Genomic DNA, 23,705 nt, shown 5'->3' with positions numbered 1-23,705 from the left:
AAAAATCAATGTCTACTTTCTCTACTCAATGAAAGATTGCTGAGGCTGTGCCACGTTCACCATTGAACCCCTTGTTCTTGTTCAGTTGCTCAGTCGTGTCCAACTCTTTGTGATCCCATTGCCTGCAGCACACCAGGCTTCCCTGTCCTTCACTATCTCCCAGAGTTTTCTCAAACTCATGTCCACTGAATGAGTGATGCCATCCAACCGTCTCATCCTCTGTCATCCCCTTCTCCTCCTGACCTCAGTCTTTCCCAGCATCAGGTCTTTTCCAGTGAGTCAGCTCTTCATATCAGGTGACCAAAGTATTGGAGCTTCAGCTTCAGCATCAGTCCCTCCAATGAAAATTCAGGTCTGATTTCCTTTAGGACCGACAGATTTGATCTTGCTGTCTAAGGGACTCTCAAGAGCTTTCTCCAGCACCCCAGTTAGAAAGCATCAATTCTTCAGTGAAAGCCTTCTTTATGGTCCAATTCTCACATCTATACATGACTACTGGAAAAGCCATAGTTTCCATTCATTCATAGGCCAGGCTCTTTTTCGGGATGCTGACTGAACCCCTAGCGTCCTGAAAAGAGCCTGGCTAATAGTAGGTGCTCAGAATCAAGTTCTAGAATAAATGATGCAGGAGGGCGGGTTGCTGGTGAGCAGGTTAGCTGTGCGGCCTTGGCAGGCAAATGATTGCTGAAGACTTAATGAAGGACTCACCACCACGCTGGGCACTGTCAGTGTTCAGGGGATTGTCTACTGAAATGAGTCACTTTTTGATCTGAATGTTGAAGCCAGAATTTTTTGAATTTGACATTGTCATTTGTTTCTGCAGCCTAAGGCGTCCCCTCTTCATTTAGCTGTTCTCAACAACCATGGCACAGTGGTGAACAGCTTGTTAAGTGCACAGCATGACACTGATATCTTAAATCAGGTAAGCCAGCAAGTCAGGACCTGGAGAGTCAATTTTCTTGTTTCAACTCAATGTGTTTAGGGGTAGTTTTGATCAAGTTCAAGGTTCCTGGGAGGAACAGGCACATTTATTTTTTATCCTTTTCCTCCTCTCACCCTCACTCCCACCTGCACACACATATTCTGTCTTTTTCAAATGCACAACTGGGATTCAGCCAGTGCATTATTAAACTGTTCATGTTTAACAGGCCCAGTGCTTCAGACAGATAAACTGTAGCTCGGCAGTAAATCACCAGAGCCTCTTTAAATCAAAAACTACTCCCCCATTGTGAAATGTTGTAGTTGGCAGGGAACTCTTTTCCCCCAGAAGGAAGCTTTGTTTCTGTATGACAGACAGTAAATGAATGTATCTTCTTTTTGCCCAAAGGCAAAAGAGACCTCTTGAAAAAAAAATTTTTTTAAATCACCATGAATTCAGTCATTGGAGCAGAACCAAATGCTCCATAGAAGGCATCCATCACTGGCTAGAAATGGAAACGTTGAGGCGGAAGAATTAGGAGGATGGGGGTGGGTGCTGTCTGTACTGGGCCCTGCTGTGGGACGGGCTGCACTCCTCCAGAGGCCAGGAATGGGAAGGAAAACTCTGAGAGAGAGGGGTCTTAACCCATGAGCCTCGGGACCTCTCCCTCCTTCCTGGCTGCCCCCTCCAAGGTCAGGAGCAGCCATGATTGGTGAGGATGCCTGAACTTACCCACTGGGTAGTCCTCGGTTTCCTCATCTGTGAAGCCAGAGCACTGATGCCCATCTCTGCTCCAGGTCCAACCTGTGAGGTCACTGGTGCCCTGAGGTGAATGGGGACTTAACTCCCTGTCCGTCCCTTCCTTCCCCAGGGACCATTCCCTCCCTGGTCTTTTACTATCCCAAAAGTGAGGGAAAGAAAAATCCCCCTTGTTATTAAACACGCATGTGTGTTCAGCTATGTTAATGCCCCAGATCTTTTCATATGGGCAGCATCTTTCTCTCCACATGGACAGAACTCACAAGTGGTTCTGGTTTCACTAGCTGTACTCCAGCTTGCTAGACTGCCACCCAGGGTATCAAATTCTTCATTATTGATGGTTTTTGTTAGACTAAGAATATACACAGTGTATAAAAGTAAGAAAACATAAATAAGCTAAAAACTTACAATGTGGTTCTAATCCCCCCAAAGAAAGAGAGCTCTCTTAATATTTTGGTGCATTTCCTGCCCTCTAGACTTCTAGCAGTTTTGCCGTAGGGAGGTTTTGTGAGTATTTGGTGTGTGACGCTTGTCTCTGCTCCATGTTGGTATAGACTTTTGATCAGTCTGTCAGCGTAAGTTCCATATCTTAGGTAATGAGCCTCCAGAGGGGCACACTGCCACCTAAAGTGCGTCTTTAGTGAAAGCTTTTTGATATTAATTCTGTTAACATCCCAAGCAGGCTGGCCCTGTGCGCTAGGAGGAAGAGTCCTGGACTAGATGGTCCTGCAGCTGTGTGAGACTGAGGGAGTCGCTTCCTCCCTCCGGTTTAGGAGTTGAGCTGGGTCGCAACCAGTGTTCCTTTCTGTGTTAATATTTTAGAAATGTCTTCACATCAGAATTTCTTTTGGTGGGAGGTATAAGATGGGTGATTTTCTTGTGATTTCATCTATTTCTCTGAGACACTCTTGTCCTTTTTGTAGGAAAATAGTTATTTCAGAAAGGAATTAAAAGCTGACACTCCTTTTATACACTATAATGTAGGGAATTTGCAAAATAGAGAAAAGCATCAAGAAGGCAATAAAAATAACCTCTAATCCCTCCATCTAGATGTTATCATTCTTAACATCACCAACGCATTTTCTTCTCTTTCTCTATTTTTATATATAAATTGAGCTCAGCTAGATAGTGTTTTTTCCCTAAGGTTTTAAATGTTACAAGCACTTTTTCATTTTTACGAATCTCTGAAATTATTTTTTATTCTGGAAAAATAGATGTACGATAAAACTTAACTATTGTAACCATTTCTAAGTGTACAGTTTGGTGGCATTAAGCATATTGACCATGTACATAACTCTCACACTGTCTCCAGAGCTTTATCGTTCCAAACTGAAACTCCATACTCGTTAAACAGTAGTTCCTTATTCCCTCCTCCTTGACATACCATTTTGCTGTATCTCTATGAACTTACTACTGTAGGTATCCCTTATTGAAATTATTTTAAAAAATCGTTTGTGATGGCCTACTTTTCCAATATGTGTATATACCATAATTTATCTCATACGTCTCCTTATTAAGCATGTAACTTCCTTTCAATCTTTCATTGTTATAAATAAACAGCAATTAATATCTCCTGTTCCCGTTTAAAAATAAGTTAGCTTATCTGTTTTCCCTTATGCCTGTGGAGGACACCTTTGCTTTCCTGTGTCTTTTCATTATGCAACTTTCTTCTCTCTTTAACATGCTTGAATTATATTTTTGAAATTTCTCATGGCAGAGGCTGCAGACTCCTTTGCATGTAGCTGCTGATTTTGGAAATGTGGAACTTGAAACTCTGCTGAAGGCTGGCTGTAACTTGAAGATTGTTTACAAGGTCAGTCCATGGATTTCACTCTGTTTAACTGAGCTGGTTGCTGAGTCCTCCCTGTTGGATGAAAGCCTTGAGAGGCAGTATTAGAATTCGTGCAGTTTAGTCACTCAGTTGTGTCTGACTCTTTACAACCCCATGGACTGCAGCACACCAGGCCTCCCTGTCCATCACCAACTCCCGGAGTTTACTCAAACTCATGTCCATTGAGTTGGTGATGCCATCCAGTCATCTCATCCTCTGTCGTCCCCTTCTTCTCCTGTCCCCAAACCCTCCCAGCATCTCGGTCTTTTCCAATGAGTCAACCCTTTGCATGAGGTGGAAAAGTATTGGAGTTTCAGCTTTAGCATCAGTCCTTCCAATGAACACCCAGGACTGGTCTCCTTTAGGATGGACTGGTTGGATCTCCTTGCAGTCCAAGGGACTCTCAAGAGTCTTCTCCAACACCACAGTTCAAAAGCATCAATTCTTTGGCGCTCAGCTTTCTTCACAGTCCAACTCTCACATCCATACATGACCACTGGAAAAACCATAGCCTTGACTAGATGGACCTATGTTGGCAAAGTAATGTCTCTGCTTTTGAATATGCTATCTAGATTGGTCATAACTTTCCTTCCAAGGAGTAAGCATCTTTTAATTTCATGGCTGCAGTCACCATCTGCCCAGTGATTTTGGAGCCCCCCAAAATAAAGTCTAACACTGTTTCCCAATCTATTTGCCATGAAGTGATGGGACCAGATGCCATGATCTTCATTTTCTGAATGTTGAGCTTTAAGCCAACTTTTTCACTCTCCTCTTTCATTTTCATCAAGAGGCTTTTTAGTTCCTCTTCACTTTCTGCCATAAGGGTGGTGTCATCTGCATATCTGAGGTTATTGATATTTCTCCCAGCAATCTTGATTCCAGCTTGTGCTTCTTCCAGCCCAGTGTTTCTCATGATGAACTCTGCATATAAGTTAAATAAGCAGAGTGACAATACACAGCCTGGACGTACTCCTTTTCCTATTTGGAACCAGTCTGTTGTTCCATGTCCAGTTCTAACTGTTGCTTCCTGACCTGCATATAAGTTTCTCAAGAGGCAGGTCAGGTGGTCTGGTATTCAAATGGGGAAAATAAACATATGCTTTCTCATTAATCACTTGTGATTAGAAAAGCTGGATTTAGAAAAGGCAGAAGAACCAGAGATCAAATTGCCCACATCTATTGGATCATCGAAAAAGCAAGAGAGTTCCAGAAAAACATCTACTTCGGCCTTATTGACTACACCAAAGCCTTTGACTGTGGGGATCACAACAAACTGTGGAAAAATTATTCAAGAGATGGGAAGCCACCTTCCCTGCCTCCTGAGAAATCTGTATGCAGATCAAGAAGCAACAGTTTGACATGGAGCAACAGACTGGTTCCAAATAGGGAAAGGAGTAGGTCAAGGCTGTATGTTATCACGCTGCTTATTTAACTTATATGCAGAGTACATCATGAGAAATGCTGGACTGGATGAAGCACAAATTGGAATCAAGATTGTGGGAGAAATATCAATAATCTCAGATATGCAGATGAGACCACACTTCTGGCAGAAAATGAAGAATTAAAGAGCCTCTTGATGAAAGTGAAAGAGGAAAGTGAAAAAGTTGTCTTAAAGCTCAACATTCAGAAAATGAAGGTCATGGCATCTGCTCCCATCACTTCAGAGCAAATATATGGAGGGGGGGGGGGGAGCTCCAAAATCACTGCAGATGGTGACTGCAGCCATGAAATTAAAAGATGCTCACTCCTTGGAAGAAAAGATATAACCAACCTGGACAACATATTACAAAGCAGAAACACTAACCTTGCCAACAAAGGTCCACTAGTCAAACACATGCTTTTCCCAATAATCATGTATAGATTTGAGAATTGAGCTATATAAGGAGGCTGAGCACTGAAAAATTGATGCTTTTTAATTAACGTGTCGGGAAAAGCTCTTGAGAGTCTCTTAGTAAGAAAATCTAACCAGTCCATCTTATGGAAAATCAGTCCTGAATTTTCATCGGAAGGACCGGTGCTGAAACTGAAATTCCAGTAATTTGGCCTCCTGATGTAAAGAACCGACTCATTGACAAAACGAACTGACTAAAGATAACATGCATACATTTTTACTTTAATCACTAGGGATTATACAATAATCCCCCCAAACCAACGGAAAAGATACAGATCTTAACAATCTTACTTTCATTCACTAAAGCAGGGAAGTACTTTAATCGTGTCTGACTCTTTGCTGGCCCCATGGATTATATAGCCTAACTATATATAGGCTCAGAGAAGCCAATGACTCCCCACTCTAGCACTCTTGCTTGGAAAATGCCATGGAGATTAAAAACCTGTTAAACTGCAATCCATGGGATTGGTAAAGGCCTGACACGACTGATAGACTTCACTTTCACGCATGGGAGAAGGAATTGGCAACCCACTCCACTGTTCCTCCTTGTACAAACCCAGAGACGGGAGCTTGCTGGGCTGCTGTCTATGGGGGCGCATAGAGTCAGACACAACTGAAATAACCGAGCATAATCTTGCATGTACAGGCTATGAGGATTTCCCTATAAGACTTCACAGGTAAAAATATTGGAGTGGGCTAAGTCTTTTTCACATAGAGAGCAACTGGTCCCACACATCGTAGACATACTATTTATCACCTAAGCCGCTTTTTAAATTAAGCATTACAAGTCTTTCATTAACAAACATTAGTAGCCTTGCCGAAGCAAGGCCTCAAAAAATTAGTTTTAGACTCAGAATTAGGTCCTCTCCACGAAAATCTTTAGTAAAAGGCGAAAGATTTATACGGTCTGAAGAGAAACCAGAGTACGACCTGCAGTCTTGCAATTCACAGCTCGGGTAACAGAAACTCCTAGATCAGTGAGAGTGACTAGTTAACACCGAGAGCCAGTGCCTGAACAAAAATTTCTAGATTACTCTGTAAAGAATGGTCTAATTTCAGAACACATAGGTAAAAGAAAATTTGAAGTTTTATAATTTTAAACGTGTACGGTGTGCAGGGCACGGTGGGTATGCAAATAAGGCAAGTGGGCGGCCTCTCCGCTCCGGAAAGCTGTCTCCACGCAGCGCCCCTGTGTCAGCACTAGGGGGCGATGCGGCGGGCGGGCGGGCTGGCGTCCACACGCCGCACCGAGCGGAGACCCGGGTTTCAGATGTTTTGTGTATGTGTATGTCTGAGTTTGAGTTCTGTTACAGACTTTGCTGTTAAGTTGAAAAAGAAAAAAAAAAAAAAGGCAAGTGATTGGCACCAAATTCATGACCGTGGTTCCTCCCTTCGGTGGGTTGAGGGTTTTCAAAGTTTGACAATTTCCTTTTTCTTGAACTGCGTGGTGGGCGCACAGGTGTTTTGTCTCTCTGTACCGTGCACGTCCAAGATGTACACTCTGGAATATTCTGCCGTTTGAGAAAAACTCATAGCCGTGTCCTGTTTAAAACTGGAGCTTTGGCTATTCCCAGGGGGTCCAGTGGTTTGGGCTCCAGCTTTCACTCCCTGCTGGTTCCTTTCCTGGTAGGGGAACTAAGATCCCTCAAACTGCGCAGGCCGGAAAAAAACGGCGGGGGAGCGTGGTGGGCTGCCGTCTAAGGGGTCGCACAGAGTCAGACACGACTAAAGCGACTTAGCAGCAGCAGGGTTATTTGACAAGTCACCAAGTTGAGTAAAAGTTTCACAAACAGCCATTAATTGGGCACCCAAAGTCCAACCTGACCATCCCTTCCCACACGGATCCCAGAGAGGGTGTCCTGGAGGGCTTCCCAGCAGAGGCCGGTGGAGACCAGCGCGAGGAGCTTGGTGCCTCCTGGGTGTGTCTTCCTCATGAAATTTCCCTTCACTCTGCTATGAGGAATTCGCAGCTGAATTCAGCAAAAGGGAAAGCAGTGGGTCCCTACATAACTGGATATTTGAGAGAGAAAAAGAACATTCAGCAAAAAGTGCTGGAAGAGCAGTGCGTTGCTTCTGAAGTCATGGAACTGCTGTGAATGGGAGCCGCTGGGTCAGTTCTCCCCAGACGAGAGGCAACAGGTTTGATGAAATCTAAGGCTGTGAGGTGTGGACCACAGGTCCACAGAAGAAACTGTCTTCTCAGATCCTCATGCTCATTATCTCCAGCCTTCTGAACAAGGATGAGTTTCTTTGCATTTGGACCTCTAGAGATTTCCTGTAAAGATTCCTTTAAACCAATGGAAGTTCCTCTCTTTACACAGCTGGAACCAACCTCATGTTGTACCACCAGACTTTGTAAATATCCAGATACATGAGTGGCCTCTGAGGCCGTTCCCTTTAGTGTCCCTCCTGCTCCAGACTTTTTGGTCTGAGTACTTATTTTTGATTACTGGGTGGAAGATACACATAGAATAAAAATATCTAGACAACTTAACGCTTAACTTCTGCTTGCTCTAATCTCTCTCCTCTGGAGGGGCCACATATTTTTTAGAGCTACAGAGTTGGGAGAAACCTCAAAATATTTCCCAGTGCCCTCCATCTCTGCTGTCCTACCCAATGTCTTCTGGGCCTACTTACATCCATTTGATTAATAAAAACCTCCTCCCTGTTCGGCTTTCCTTGTGAGCTTTTGGAGTTCCCTCCAAGGCTAATGAGAAGGATTAGTAACTCTGGGCAGGTGTACAGGCTCTCAGTCACTTTCTGTGGATAAGAAACTGGGCAAGAAAAGCAGCTGTGAAGGTGGAGCAGTCTTTTCCATTCAGTGCATTTCATGAGCTCCACAATACCTTTAAGCAAATACAAATGTGGTACCAACAATGAATTAGCGGACCCTGAGCTCTGGATCGCAGTTCCCACTGGCTTTGGCTAATATCCTTGACCCCACTCACAGATCTCAGGAAAAGGACAGCCTGTCTCTCCCATGGAAGAATCCAGGTTTCTTTAGGAATGGGACTCAGAGACGCCTCTCCCTAGATGACCCAGGGGACTCAAGATTTGCTCATTCTGCATATGCTTCTCAGTGCAGCTTCGTTTTAGGATCTTTCAGCTGAACACCTGGCTCTGCATAGTCAGGGTTCTTCAGTCTTTTCCCCAGCAAATGGTCAGAGATGGAGGGAGAGGAGTGGGACAGGGCAAACTCAGAGCCAGCTGAAGAGATAACAGACAGGAAGGCCAGCAGAAGCTGCAGAAGTGGGGAAGGCACCCCGTAAACCTGCTGTGGTCATTGAGCCCCCTCAGCCTGTCTGATCCTCCCCACACAGCTGTCTCCAGAGCCCACTGAAAAGGAAGACAGTCCTGTGTCTCATACAAAACCAGCTGTGAACACTCATCTGCTGATTTGAATGGAATTCAATCGTAGGCCACACTCCCAGTTAGCATGGATCAAACTGGAGTGTCTGACTTCTTCATCCTGACATTAAATGCTGTTTGATGGTGGTTGTCAGTCTGAGGAAACCAGACAGCGTGTCACCCTATAATAATTGTTACAACAACTACCATTCAGTGAGCACCTACCATGGGCCAGGCTCTTTGCTGAGTGCTCCGTCATCATTAACTCATTTAAGCATCCCGGCAATGGCTGCTTTGATGCTGCTACATGGGAGTGGCTTAGGGTTGGTGTCCGATTGGAAAGGGGTGGGAGAATGGCTTGCCATTTTGCTCACAGGCAGAGGTATCTGTACATAAGATTGAGGAAGTATGAAAATCATTTACATCAAAGAATGGAGATATTGCTGATAGAAAGAGACATGGAGGTCAAGACATCCCTCAAAATCATGCCTTGGTGCCACCGTGAAATAGGTTTTATTCTTCCCATTGCACAGAGGCAAGCACTGAGCACTTTAGCAGTTGCAGGACTTGCTCAACCCACATATTTAATATACGCCCAGACCTCAGCCCAAGTCTGTCTGCCTCCAGGCTATAAAATGTATGGTTGCTCAGTCATACTTAGAAGAGGTAAAAGAAATTTATAGACTTCATTTGTCAAAAGTTTTTGTTATTATTTTTAAGATTGAGGTAAAAAAATGTGAAAGTTTCCTAAAAGAGATGAAATAAAATGAATATTACTGATTAACTTCTAGAGAGTCTTCAATGGAGAATGAAGTTCAGCAGGCACCGTGAAGAGGAGGTCCACTGAAATCCAAATGCCCACCCCACAGAGGGTACTGCCTTGTGAGAAAGCCTGGAAAGGGCTGCTCCCTAGCACATGGGCAATGCCCATGTCCTCTGAGAAGGGGGACAGTACAGCAAGGTGTCTGGAGCCACCAGATCAGAATTCAAGCCTGGCTCTGCCACCTTCCAGTTTGGGGACCTCAGACCAGGTACTTAGCGTCTCTGAGCCTTGACTTCCTCAAATATAAATAAAAATGTTTCTTCATTATAGGAAAGGGGATTAATAGTTTAAGTCTTTCAGCAATGATTTGTTAAGTATCCAATGTGCCAAGCTCTAGAGCTCTCACTGAAATAATGTGTGGACACAGCTTTCCTCTGGGCCAAGCACACTGATAAACATTCAATAAGTGGTGCGTAGTTGCTTCAGTCATGCCCAGCTCTGCGACCCCATGGACTGTATGCAGCCCACCAGGCTCCTCTGTCCATGGGGATTCTCCAGGCAAGAATACTGGAGTGGGTTGCCATGCCCTCCTCTAGGGGATCTTCACGACCCAGGAATCAAACCCCCACATCTCTTACGTCTCCTGCATTTCTGGATCTACTCACTGGAGAAATCTCTGATGCTGGGAAGCATTGGAGGCAGGAGGAGAAGGGGATGACAGAGGATGAGATGGCTGGATAGCATCACTGACTCGATGGACATGAGTTTGAGTGAACCCTGGGAGTTGGTGATGCACAGGGAGTCCTGGTGTGCTGTGATTCATGGGGTCACAAAGAGCCAGACACGACTGAGCGACTGAACTAAACTGAATGTTATATAAACAAGGTTATTAATTGCAACCCTTAAAACTGACAACAAGGTAAGCAAATGTCCATCAATATGGGAACACTGAACAAATCAGGGAACAGTCACACTGCATCATGTAGGGATTAAAAATAATTAATTAGGGCTATAACAATTGGAGAGATTTCCATTAGGTAGCTATTAAATGTGGAAAATAAGATGCAGAGAAAATATAGTACAATTCCATTTTTTATAAAACAAGCAATGACCAAAAAAACTCATATGTGTTTATGTATGTATCTATATCTATTGTAAGTGGGTAAGTAGGTGGAAAGCTAGCAATGTGGATATGATTATATGAGCAAGAGAAAAAGTACAGAAATAAACAAACAGATCCTTCATTACTAAATGCAGTTACTGGAGAAGAGGAAGTGACGCAAAAAAAGAAAAACCAGAGAAGACTGAAGTTATAAAAAGAATTCTGTTGCTGCTACTAAGTCACTTCAGTTGTGTCCGACTCTGTGCGACCCCATAGACGGCAGCCCACCAGGCTCCCCCATCCCTGGGATTCTCCAGGCAAGAGTGGGTTGCCATTTCCTTCTCCAGTGCATGAAAGTGAAAAGTGAAAGTGAAGTCGCTGAGTCGTGTCCAACTCTTTGCGACCCCATGGACTGCCCCCTACCAGGCTCCTCCTTTCATGGGATTTTCCAGGCAAGAGTACTGGAGTGGGTTGCCATTGCCTTCTCCAAAAAAGAATTCTTCTTATATATAAATTATTTAAAATACACTCTCTGTATAAAATCATGTAAGTGTGTGTATACACATACATGTGCATAAGAGAGGCTGAGATTCTGCTCAAGACCTACTGACCAGCAGTGATGATGGGGTACTCAGACTTGTACACCAGATAAGCAGGCAGACAAGTGTGAAAGGAAATAGCTAGCAGTTAACACTGGTTAACACAGATAATCACAATGGTGTGATCACTCACCTAGAGCCAGACATCCTGGAATGTGAAGTGAAGTGGGCCTTAGAAAGCATCACTACGAACACAGCTAGTGGACGTGATGGAATTCCAATTGAGCTCTTTCAAATCTTGAAAGATGCTGCTGTGAAAGTGCTGTACTCAATATGCCAGCAAATTTGGAAAAGTCAGCAGTGGCCACAGGACTGGAAAAGGTCAGTTTTCATTCCAATCCCAAAGAGAGGCAATGCCAAAGAATGCTCAAACTACCGCACAGTTGCACTCATCTCACAAGCTAGGAAAGTAGTGCTCAAAATTCTCCAAGCCAGGCTTCAGCAATACACGAACCGTGAACTTCCAGATGTTCAAGCTGGTTTTAGAAAAGGCAGAGGAACCAGAGATCAAATTGCCAACATCTGCTGGATCATGGAAAAAACAAGAGAGTTCCAGAAAAAGATCTATTTCTGCTTTATTGACTATGCCAAAGCCTTTGACTGTGTGGATCACAATAAACTGTGGAAAATTCTGAAAGAGATGGGAATACCAGACCACCTGACCTGCCTCTTGAGAAACCTGTATGCCAGTCAGGAAGCAACAGAACTGGACATGGAACAACAGACTGGTTCCAAATAGGAAAAGGAGTACGTCAAGGCTGTATATTGTCACCCTGCTTATTTAACTTATATGCAGAGTACATCTTGAGAAATGCTGGGCTGGAAGAAGCACAAGCTGGAATCAAGATTGCTGGGAGAAATATCAATAACCTCAGATATGCAGATGACACCACCCTTATGGCAGAAAGTGAAGAGGAACTCAAAAGCCTCTTGATGCAAGTGAAAGAGGAGAGTGAAAAAGTTGGCTGAAAGCTCAACATTCAGAAAACGAAGACCATGGCATCTGGTCCCATCACTTCATGGGAAATAGATGGGGAAACAGTGGAAACAGTGTCAGACTATTTTTTGGGGATCCAAAATCACTGCAGATGGTGACTGCAGCCATGAAATTAAAAGATGCTTACTCCTTGGAAGGAAAATTATGATCAACCTAAATAGCATATTAAAAAGCAGAGCTATTACTTTGCCAACAAAGGTCCGTCTAGTCAAGACTATGGTCTTTCCAGTGGTCATGTATGGATGTGAGAGTTGGACTGTGAAGAAAGCTAAGCGCTGAAGAATTGATGCTTTTGAACTGTGGTGTTGGAGAAAACTCTTGAGAGTCCCTTGGACTGCAAGGAGATCCAACCAGTCCATCCTATAGGAAATCAGTCCTGGATGTTCATTGTAAGGACTGATGCTGAAGCTGAAACTCCAATACTTTGGCCACCCGATGCAAAGAGCTGACTCATTGGAAAAGACCCTGATGCTGGGAAAGATTGAAGGCAGGGGGATAAGGGGACGACGGAGGATGAGATGGTTGGATGGCATCACCAACTCAATGGACATGACTTTGAGTAAACTCTGGGAGGCCTGGCGTGCTACAGTCCATGGGGTTGCAAAGAGTCAGACATGACTGAGCAGCTGATCTGAACTGAACTGAATCCTTTCTACCAAATGATGGGCTTACTTTATCAGCAATATCCACCTTGACCTTGTGATTAAGCAAGAAATCCACAGCAGATAAATGATTTGTCCCCAGTGCAAAATGCAAGACTGTGAGGTTCTTCTGAGGAAACATAATTTGTGTCTTCAGTCATCTGATTAGTATTTCGCCTTCTTAAGATTCCTGGTTCTTGAAATGACCACGATTTCTTTTTACCTGGTGTTTGTGTTTTGATTATCTACTCTTTGCCTTTTCTTTAAAAGCAATGAGAACTGTATCCAGCATAATCTTACATTTCTCTACTATTAGATAACATCAGAGAATTTAGCAACCAACTGGAGTGTATACATCAAGCTGAAATCCACTGCATAACCTATGACTGATTGTTAACAATATAATAGATTTCAACTAGAGTGTAAAAGCTGTATTTTTACTGTATGCAATCATTAATAATGGTAGAAGATATTGATAATGCATAACAAAAAATTTTCCTAGAAGTTCAGTCCATATGTGGCTCGTTCCCCTATAGTTTTTTGGACTGTAAATTGTGTTGAATCAAACAAATCAAGAAAGAGAAAGAAACAAAAAGAAAGAAGGGAGGGAGGGAAGGAAGGAAAGAAGGAAAGACACACACAGAAAAAAAGCATGACTATCTTCTGCTGCAAAGAAAAACCAACTTGGTGCCCCCAGGATGTCTGGAGACAGTCGGATGTGCTTCAGACAAAGGATGTTTGGCTTGTAAGTAAAACACATGCCATATTCCCCACATTCTGGACATTGATTTTGCTTCCAAAGAATTTACTATCCTTTGCTTCTCATTAATAAATTATTGCAAAAATATGAGAACTGTTTAAACATCTGATTTCCTTAGTAGCTAAATCGGTGATAAACTAGGTTTGACAAAACATGAGTTACCCTTGCTATTGTTTGCAGTCTAGAGCTACATTCTAGTATGTCCAATTTGGGCTTAGAAACTCCCCTTTAACTTTATTTGTGAATAAGGATACAAACCAAAGTAGCGTCCAAGATAAGTCAGTAAAACCACTTTCATTTTTTCATCTTTGTCATCACCAATTTTAAAGAATTCTACAAGCAACCATGTCAGCAATCTGCTGTAAACAGGACTAAAAAAGATGTCACTAGAAACTATAATATAATTCACCAGGAGTTTATGATAACTTGCTACAGTGGCTGTTAGTTTTAGTGTATTAAGTACTTTTATATAAAAGTATGGTTTAAAATATTAGAAAGGTATATGGAAATTTTTTCAAAGGGTTATTGAAAGGTACAATGAAAGGTACATTGGAGGATCTGTTTCCTGCTGTTTAGAAAAATGATTATTGCTTTACTTTTTCAACAGTTAATCTAGGTATTACCTTCAAAGATCCTTGCTTATTTCTTTTGCTCCCTTCCCTTCTTGTTTCCTTTCCTCTTTCTTGTTCCTAAAATTGTTCTGCTGTAAAAATTTGCCATTTTTCTACTCTTTCTAGGATGTCTATGTATAATGAACAGGATATTCACACATAACATAGTCAATAAAGCAGAAATAGATGTTTTTCTGAAACTCTCTTGGTTTTTCTATGATCCAACGGATGTTGGCAATTTGATCTCTGGTTCCTCTGCCTTTTCTAAATCCAGCTTGAAGGTCTGGAAGTTCACGGTTCATGTGCTGTTGAAGCCTAGCTTGGAGAATTTTGAGAATTACTTTCCTAGTCTGTAAGATGAGTGCAATTGTGTGGTAGTTTGAGCATTCTTTGGCATTGCCTTTCTTTGGGGTTGGAATGAAAACTGACCTTTTCCAGTCCTGTGGCCACTGCTGAGTTTTCCAAATTTGCTGGCATATTGAGTGGCATATTGAGCACTTTCACAGCAGCATCTTTTAGGATTTGAATTAGCTCAACTGAAATTCTATCACCTCCACTAGTTTTGTTCATAGTGATGCTTCCTAAGGCCCATTTGACTTTGCATTCCAGGATGGCTGAGTGAGTGATCACACCATCTTGATTATCCGGGTCATGAAGATCATTTTTGTACAGTTCTTCTATGTAGTCTATCCTTTGTGAAATGGACCTAAATTGGACAAACCTGTATCTTGATATTAACATCCCAATTTTAATTGAGATAAGTTGTTAATGTTTATTCCCAACAATAAAAAATATATTTTAAAATGCAAATTATTTATTTTTTTGTAAAGACGATAAATTCATATGGTCCAAGAATTTACAAATTAGTAAATGTTTTCCAGTAAACATTTCTCATCCACCCATACCCTCTATTGTCTGGCTCTCATGCTATCCTTGCCATACATACCCATTATTATAAATTTCTTCTTTTCTTTCCAGAGTTTCTTTATGTATAAACAGCAAACATAAATATATTATACCCTTAGTCTATTCCTCCATCCTTTTTTTACAATAGTATATACCTATATTGCCCTATATTGAGTGCTGCACTCAATATGCCAGGAAATTTGGAAAGCTCAGCAGTGGCCACAGGATTGGAAAACATCAGTTTTCATTTCAATCCCAAAGAAGGACAATGCCAAAGAATGTTCAAACTACTGCACAATTGCACTCATCTCACATGCTAGGAAAGTAATGCTCAAAATTCTCCAAGCTAGGCTTCAACAGCATGTGAACTGAGAACTTCCAGATGTTCAAGCTGAATTTAGAAAAAGCAGAGGAACCAGAGATCAAATTGCCAACATACATTGGATCATAGAAAATACAAGAGAGTTCCAGTAGAGCATCTACTTCTGCTTTATTGACTATGCCAAAGTCATTGACTGTGTGGATCACAATAAACTGTGGAAAATTCTTTAAGAGATGGGAATACCAACCACCTTACCTGCCACCTGAGAAACCTGTATGCAGGTCAAGAAACAACAGTTAGAACCGGACATGGAACAATGGACTGGTTCAAAATCTGGAAAGGAGTATGTCAACGCTGTATATTATCACCCAATTTATTTAACTTATATGCAGACACATCATGTGAAATGTTGGGCTGGATGAAGCACAAGCTGGAGGCAAGATTGCCGGGAGAAATGTCAATAACCTCAGATATGCAGATGACACCACCCTTATGGCAGACAGCAAAGAGGAACTAAAGAGCCTCTTGATGAAAGTGAAAGAGGAGAGTGGAAAAGTTGGCTTAAAAGTCAACGTTCAAAAGATGAAGATCATGGCATCTGGTCCCATCACTTCATGGCAAATAGATGGGGAAACAGTGGAAACAGTGACAGAGTTTATTTTCTTGAGCTCCAAAATCACTGCAGATGGTGATTGCAGCCATGAAATTAAAAGACACTTGCTCCTTGGAAGAAAAGCTATGACCAACCTAGACAGCATATTAAAAAGCAGAGACATTACTTTGCTTACAAAGTTCCTTTTTGTCAAAGCTATGGTTTTTCCAGTAGTCACGTATGGATGTGAAAGTTGGACTGTAAAGAAGGCTGAGCACCAAAGAATTGATGCTTTTAAACTGTGGTGCTGGATAAGACTCTTGAGAGTCCCTTGGACTGTGAGGAGATCTAACCAGTCCATCCTAAAGGAAATCAACCTGAATATTAATTGGAAGGACTGATACTGAGGCTGAAGCTCTAATACTTTGGCCACCTGATGCAAGGAGATGACTCATTGGAAAAGACCCTGGTGCTGGGGAAGATTGAAGGCAGGAGGAGAAGGGGATGATAGAGGATGAGATGGTTGGTGGCATCACTGACACAATGGGCATGAGTTTGTGCAAGCTCTGGAAGATGGTTAAGGACAGGGAAGCCTGGTGTGCTGCAGTCCATTTGTTGCAAAGAGTTGGACATGACTGAGGGACTGAATGACAACACATTGTCCTATATTTAGCATTTTTCCCTTAGCAGTATAAAGCAGTATACTTTATATATAAGTATATAAGCACATGGAGAGAGTTTCTTCTTTTGTTACAGTTACATAATGGACTGTGGTGAGAACATAACATAATTTGTTTAGTTTCCAACTAATGGGCATTTAAATTATCCTTGTATGCTTATGATAAGTTCTTCAGTTGTGTCCAACTCTATGCAACTCTATCATCTATAGCCCACCAGGCTCCTCTGTCTGTAGAATTCTTGAGGCAAGAATACTGGAGTGGGTTGCCATGCCCTCCTCAGGGCATCTTCCCGACCCACCCAGGGATTGAACCCATATCTCCTATGACCCTTGCACTGGCAGGTGGGTACTTTACCACTAGCATTGCCTGGGAAGCTCAAATTGCTCTTAACCCTTTGCTATTATAAACAGAACTACAATGAATAAATTTATATGTGTCTAAACGCCGAAGAATTGATGCTTTTGAACTGTGGTGTTGGAGAAGACTCTTGAGAGTCCCTTGGACTTCAAGGAGATCCAACCAGTCCATTCTGAAGGAGATCAGCCCTGGGATTTCTTTGGAAGGAATGATGCTAAAGCTGAAACTCCAGTACTTTGGCCACCTCATGTGAAGAGTCGACTCATTGGAAAAGACTCTGATGCTGGGAGGGATTGGGGGCAGGAGGAGAAGGGGACGACAGAGGATGAGATGGCTGGATGGCATCACTGACTCGATGGACGTGAGTCTGAGTGAACTCCGGGAGTTGGTGAGGGACAGGGAGGCCTGGCGTGCTGCGATTCATGGGGTCGCAAAGAGTCGGACACGACTGAGCAACTGATCTGATCTGATCTGAAACTTGCTTTTAAAATTTATTTAGATATTTTAATTGTAAAATGTATTCAATATAATGTACATCTTCACCATTTTAATTTTCTTATTTTATTAAAAAATTATTTAGCTATTTATTGGCCTCATTGTGCAGCATGTCGGATCTTAGTTCCCTGAACAGGGGTTGAACCTATGCTCCCTGCATTGGTGGCATGGAATCTTAACCACCAGACCACCAGGGAAGTCCCCATTAACCATTTTTAAATGTCCAGTTCTGTAGTGTTAAGAATATTCACTTCGTTATATAGCCAACCTCCAGAATGTTTTCATCTTACAAAACTGAAACTCTATAAACTATAACATTCGTTTCTTCCTCTCCTAGCCCCATTCTACCTCCTGTCTCTGAATTTGACTGCTCTGGGTACCTCATCTAGGTGGAATCATATGATATAGTCCCTTTTGTGACTGTGTACAAAGGCTCAACCACATTGCAACATGTATCAGAATTTCCTTCCTTTTTAAGGTCGAATAAGGTTCCCTTGTAAATATACCACCTTTTGCTCATCCGTGAGGGGACATTTGGGTTGCTTGCGCCATTAAGCCGTGTTGTATATTTGTTTTTAAAGATGGCCAACTTTATTTCTTGCATGTGATGCAATTCTTCAGGCTTAATCATGGAGGGGCTTGGGTGACCATCTATTAGGTCCCAGCTTTCCTGAAAAGATATAAAAGAAGTCATTGTGCGGCAGCTCTGCTAGGTTCTCACACTCACTCACAATCACATCTTTGTTCAATTCTTGCGTCTCTTTTGCGAGGTGGATGAAATTATCCCAGTTTTTAAGAGAAGACTCGGGAGGTTTTTGATGACATCAAGGCCATTGTAAGAGGCACGGCTGAGCATCAAAGCCAAAGCTACTGGCTGCTTGGCTCCCCAGCACTTCTAGAAGTTGCAGTTTTTCCTTCCAGATCTCTACCCTCACTAGTCATGAGCTCAGGGCATCCCTAATTCCCACAGCAAGCCTGCATCCTCCCTAGTCCATTTCAGGACCACACATTTCATGTTTGTGGATTCTGAAGTGGTGAAATGTTATTTTGCTTGTCTCTGTATGTCAGTTTTCTTTTTCTGAACATAAAAGTAATACAGTTTGGAAAACATGTTTGTTACAGTTTGTGGAGGAAAACAAAACCAGCCATATTTCCATCACTTCGGTGAAATTCCACCCGTGGTGGCTCATTAACTTCCACTAACATTTAGTGCTGGTATTGGTTTGGCCAAAAAGTTCAATTAGGTTTTTCTGTCACGATATCTTACAGAAAACGCAAAGCACCTTTTGTCCAGCCCGATGTTAACATTTAGCATTAGTAGCTTCTCGTGCTTTCTTTTTGTACTTTATTCTACTTTTTCATTAACAACACCTCCAGGGCAGTCTGGTGAGTAGAGAATCCATAGCATTGGGCAGGGAACTTATGTTGGGCCCCTAACGCAAGTGGATTGAATATTCCAGTGAACATGTCTCTGCTACAGCTCGATTCTCTTTTCAAAACAAAAGCCACAGTTTCCTGGGCTTCATGATGTATTTTCCAGGTTTCCTTTCTCCTCCTCCCTCTTTTCTCATCAGGTTTGGTGTCTAGTTGGCATCCAGGATGTATATAATTAATGATAAAAACTCTCTTTTCTCCCTGTTCCCATGATTTTTACCAAAGATAAGTGACTGTTTCTAAGACTGAACGAAGGTCTGGACTGGCCCTAGAGCTCAGATGGTAAAGAATCTGCCTGCAATGCAGGAGACCTGGGTTTGATCCCTGGGTCAGGAAGATAATGGCTATCCATTCCAGTGTTCTTGCCTGGTCTATCCTGAGGACAGAGGAGCCTGGTAGGCTATAGTCCGTGGGGTCACAAAGAGTCAGACACGACTGAGTGACTAACACACACACACACTGGATGGGAAAGAAGGAGCCAAGTTTTGGGTAAAGTTGACTTTCCCTGTCCTCTCAGCCTTCAGTATCACAAAGCTCCCAGAGGGCCACGCACCCTCAACAGCACAAGTATCTGCCTTTCTACTCCAGCCACACTCCCTGCAATGGTTTTCCTATGAGCTTGAAACCTCTGGCTCTCAGAATGCTGCCTTTCCCAAATAGGCTAATTATGGTGATTCAGACGGCTTTACAAGCCAGAATTTAGAGAGCATACAATTAGATGCTTGCTAAATGCCTGCAGAATGAAGTTCTTCTTAATTTCATTACTAGCTCTTTTGATTAGAAGCTGATTACTTTCAGCTGTAATTTTCAGGTTCACCTGGGTCTCAGTGTCTGGACTAGCAGACAAATCATTTGAATTGGTGGGGGTTGCATTTCACAAATACTCAGCCGTGTGAGAGACTTATCAGGATAAGTTTCTGGATCTCTAAGCATAGAAACATGGGTTTCTGAGGTTGGAACTTCTTCCGAGGTTATTTCTTTTCTTTCTTTCTTCTTCTTTTTTTTAAGGAAAAATATTTATTTGTTTATTTGGCTGTTCTGGGTCTTTGTGTGGCATGTGGGATCCAGTTCCTTGACCAGGCATCAAACCTAGGCCTTCTGCATTGGGGACGGGGAGTCTTAGCCTCAGGACATCCAGAGAAGTGCCTTCTGAGATTCTTTTTGACCATTCATTTTAATCATCTTCAGGATCTCTGAGCAGACTTTCCACGGGTCCTTTGGAAAGCAAATGAGAACCAGCATCTTTTGCTTGGGGAAACAGTATAGATGTGTGGCTTGTGCACTGCACAAAATCTAGGGGAACTTGAACTATACCCACCTTGACAAAGGTATGCCATTTGTAATTTGTATGAGGCGCCATATGGGCTCCAAGGATTTATGCCCCCAAATTATGTCTAAAACATCCTTTATTGCTCATTCCAAGGGCTTCTCAGGTGGCGCTGTAGTAACGAATCCACGTGCCAATGCAGGAGACACAGGAGATGGGGGTTTGATACCTACGTCGGGAAGATCCCCTGGAGGAGGGCATGGCAACCCACTCCAATATTCTTGCCTGGAAAACTCCATGGACAGAGGAGACTGGCAGGTTACAGTCCATAGGGTCTCAAAGAATCCAACATGACTGAGCAACTGAGCATGCATGAGTAATTTGGTTAAGATTCCAACCCCTCATCTTTGTTTAAAGGTGGTATGATAGAATAGAAAAATCTCTGGATAGGAGTCCAGGAAGTTGAATTCTACATTGCTTTAGTGTTATCATTATTGATATTTATTCTGAATAAAATTCATCCCTTTTCTGTTTTATTACTCCACCCTCCTCAATAGATGGCCTTCACTTGCTGATCTAACGTGGCTCTTTGGGCTCCTGGCATCATGTCAGCATTCCACTTGGGGAGGAGGAGGGAAGGAAGGGGAATGACACCCCTCTTCTCTTTAAGGATACTTCCCAGAAGTTGCATGTGCTGCTTCATTTACATGCCGCTGGCCAGTACTTAGTTCACATAGGGAAATACTCGGGTGGCCAAATGCCCAGCTAAAATCAGGAGATCTCTTTTAGAAGAAAGGAGGAAGGGCAATTTGGTGGGGGAGTAGGCATGGGATATTGACTAAAGTCTGCGCCATTGGTGGAGTTAGCTTTTGGAGGAGAAATGTGTGTGATCACATTATTTATTTGCTGGGGACCTCCCAATGCAGTGAGCCAGAGTGACCCCTGCCAATCTTAGAGAAACGCATTGATGAATTATACTACTGAGGATATATGTATTCTAGTAAGAAACCAATAATGAAAACGATTATGACCATTAGTAAAGGTCAGTCCTATCCACGTCTCAAATGTTTGACATTTTTATGTGCTGCACAGAAATGATGAAGCTTTTGTTAGGTGGGGATAGAAGAGCTGAAATAGCAGCCAGTGATTATTCAGATACCTTAGGAATCCTAAGTTAAAAGTTGTTAAAATCAAATCTTTTGCTTTATATTTTTATTAGATATTATTCCCATTTAGAGTTTTGCAGTTTGCAACATACCACTGTGCTGGCTGTTCAGTACTCAAGTATTCTGCAATGGTCATGCAAACCTTATTCATCTTGAGAATACAAAAACTGGTCTCCAGGACATTCCTCTGCCTTCTTGCATCAGTATTCCCTCTGATAGCTGCCACTCATGCAGCATCTCAATAGAATTCCCACCTTCCCACCCCCCCCCCCCCACCCCCTAACAACCACCCTTCACTGTCCTAGACTGAATCCCTGGTCCAATAGGCTGGAGCCAGAATTTAGGTCCTAGTCCCTCTTCCCCTGAAGAACCTCACGCCCGGATTGATGTCTAATTTGCCAATGCTGAGAAATGTCCCCTAAGGCCTTTTAAGGCAATGCACTGATTTGCCTCTTTGCTCACAGTACTCTTTAATTGGCTCAATAATACTGGTACATTGGGATTATTTCAGAGTCCACTCTGTCCTCCCCAGACTTTTCTTATTTGCTTCTAAGACAAAGCAAACTTGAAAAAGTTGACAACGCTTGACCATTAGAATTCTGTTTAATTGCTCCTTTTCCTCTGATTTCTATTCCCTCTTCTTTTTCCTCTCCCTCTTTGTCTAGCCTCACTCTCACTTTCTTAGATCATCACTATGTTTAATTGAGGATGACTTTCCCAGGTTCCATCTTTTTGCTTGCTTTTTAAATGGTTGTTTTCACATTTTCTTTAAAAATAGGAATATTCACTGGTTCTATTTTTAATTCCTGTTAGCACTTTAAGATTCTTTCTCGTAGATGAGAATAAGTCATTTTTCTACCAGATGAATAAGGCCTCTTTTCTTGCCAATCTTTAAGATGGGAGAATTAGATGAACTTTGAAAATCATAAATAATCCACGCCTATAGCTGGTGATGTAGACCCTCAGAAAATGCTAAGAGTTGTTAACCTCTGGTGACAACTGGGACCCTGAAGTCTGGAGTTGGAGGAAGACTTATTTTTTTTTAATATATATCCTTAACATTTTTTAAACCAAAGTTATTTATTGTTATTTTATTATTTTAAACTTTTTGTTATTAAGTTTATATCCTGGCCTAATATAAAATGGTTTCTAATGAGAAAATTAGAGAAACCATTGAAATTTCCTCTCTCTCTCATATCCATTTACTCATCTACCTAACCACCTAATCATCCATCATTAAATTCAATGGTTCAAATGGGAGCTTCCTAACATCTGGCTTATGCTATTTTAATTTCCACCAGTTCTGGCTTATGTTATTCCCACAAATAGTTCAGTGCTTTATGGATGAGCTATTAATGCTTTTATTGCCTGTTGAAAAAGACCTGGGCTTTCCAAATCCCCGGTCCTTTCTGTGGAGGCCTGAAGGACAGCCCAGTCCTGGAATGCACACAGCAGGCATGCTTCCAGAGAAATGAAAGTGCTGTAGTGCAGAGTTGAGAGCAGAGGCATTTTGTAGCCTTCCCTTTAACTGGTGGTGTTTGGGGTTTTCATCTTCGATTTCCCATTTTCAGGAGATGGGATGAGGAGAAAAGGAACAGGGCAGCCGCCACTCCTACTGTTTGTTGGAGTCGGCCACCCCCACCCTTACCTCTTTTAGGTAGAGAAAGGCTGGGGTGAAAAAGACCCTGCATTCTAAAACCTTAAACAATTATGGGACAGTCATTCCTCCCATTCTTATCCCAGCTTCTGTTCACAAAGTCCAGATGCTAGAGAAAGGTCCCGCTGTGCTCCTCGGCCAAGTTTCCCGGCAGTTTCTGTGGACCTTCTGGAGGAATTGACTGATGCTGTGAGGGTGCAGGCTGGTCCATGCTGGAGGCTGGGGCACAAGCCCCCCTCCTTTATTCTCGTAAGTTTTGAAAACCAGGTTCCCATACCCCTTTAGTCCACTTCCTGCCCCAGCACTGACTTCCAGAATGCTGTTCAGAATATCTTTCACTAAGATTCACTTTTATTAAAAAGAAAGACAAAAATAGAAGTCACTATACATAAAAGAGGGAAGGAGACCTCTTGGTGGGCTGTGTGTCCTGGGGGTCCCTTATTCCCTCCCTCCGGAGGGAGGCTTGTCTGGAGCCCTGATGGCACATGCATGGCAGGTGCAGTCATAGGGAACCATGACCTCTGCTTCCACTTTGTGATTTCCTCCAGTTGTTCTGGTTGGATTCTGTAGGACTCCGGTGGAATCTTCTTGTGTGTGTGTGTGTGTGT

General features: G+C 42.5%; 1 protein-coding gene and 1 non-coding gene across 2 annotated transcripts in view; one reads left to right on the top strand and one right to left on the bottom strand.

Moving 5' to 3' along the window:
* The window catches only part of ANKDD1B (ankyrin repeat and death domain containing 1B), a gene marked incomplete at its 5' end in the record, with an annotated part of 67,310 nt that overhangs the window by 40,580 nt on the left and 3,025 nt on the right, over nt 1-23,705 (top strand). Inside the window, 5 exon segments of the mRNA XM_045162169.1 lie at nt 824-922; nt 3,396-3,491; nt 6,469-6,663; nt 7,215-7,462; nt 23,184-23,346. Coding sequence (XP_045018104.1) covers nt 824-922; nt 3,396-3,491; nt 6,469-6,663; nt 7,215-7,462; nt 23,184-23,346 — 801 coding nt within the window.
* LOC112577894 lies at nt 6,211-6,327 on the bottom strand. Its single transcript, XR_003102093.3, has one exon. It is a non-coding gene; the product is annotated as a U5 spliceosomal RNA (small nuclear RNA).

Source organism: Bubalus bubalis, chromosome 11 (assembly GCF_019923935.1).
Source record: "Bubalus bubalis isolate 160015118507 breed Murrah chromosome 11, NDDB_SH_1, whole genome shotgun sequence".
In the NCBI taxonomy this organism is placed as follows: domain Eukaryota; kingdom Metazoa; phylum Chordata; class Mammalia; order Artiodactyla; family Bovidae; genus Bubalus; species Bubalus bubalis.
This window is presented reverse-complemented; position numbering and strand designations above follow the sequence as displayed.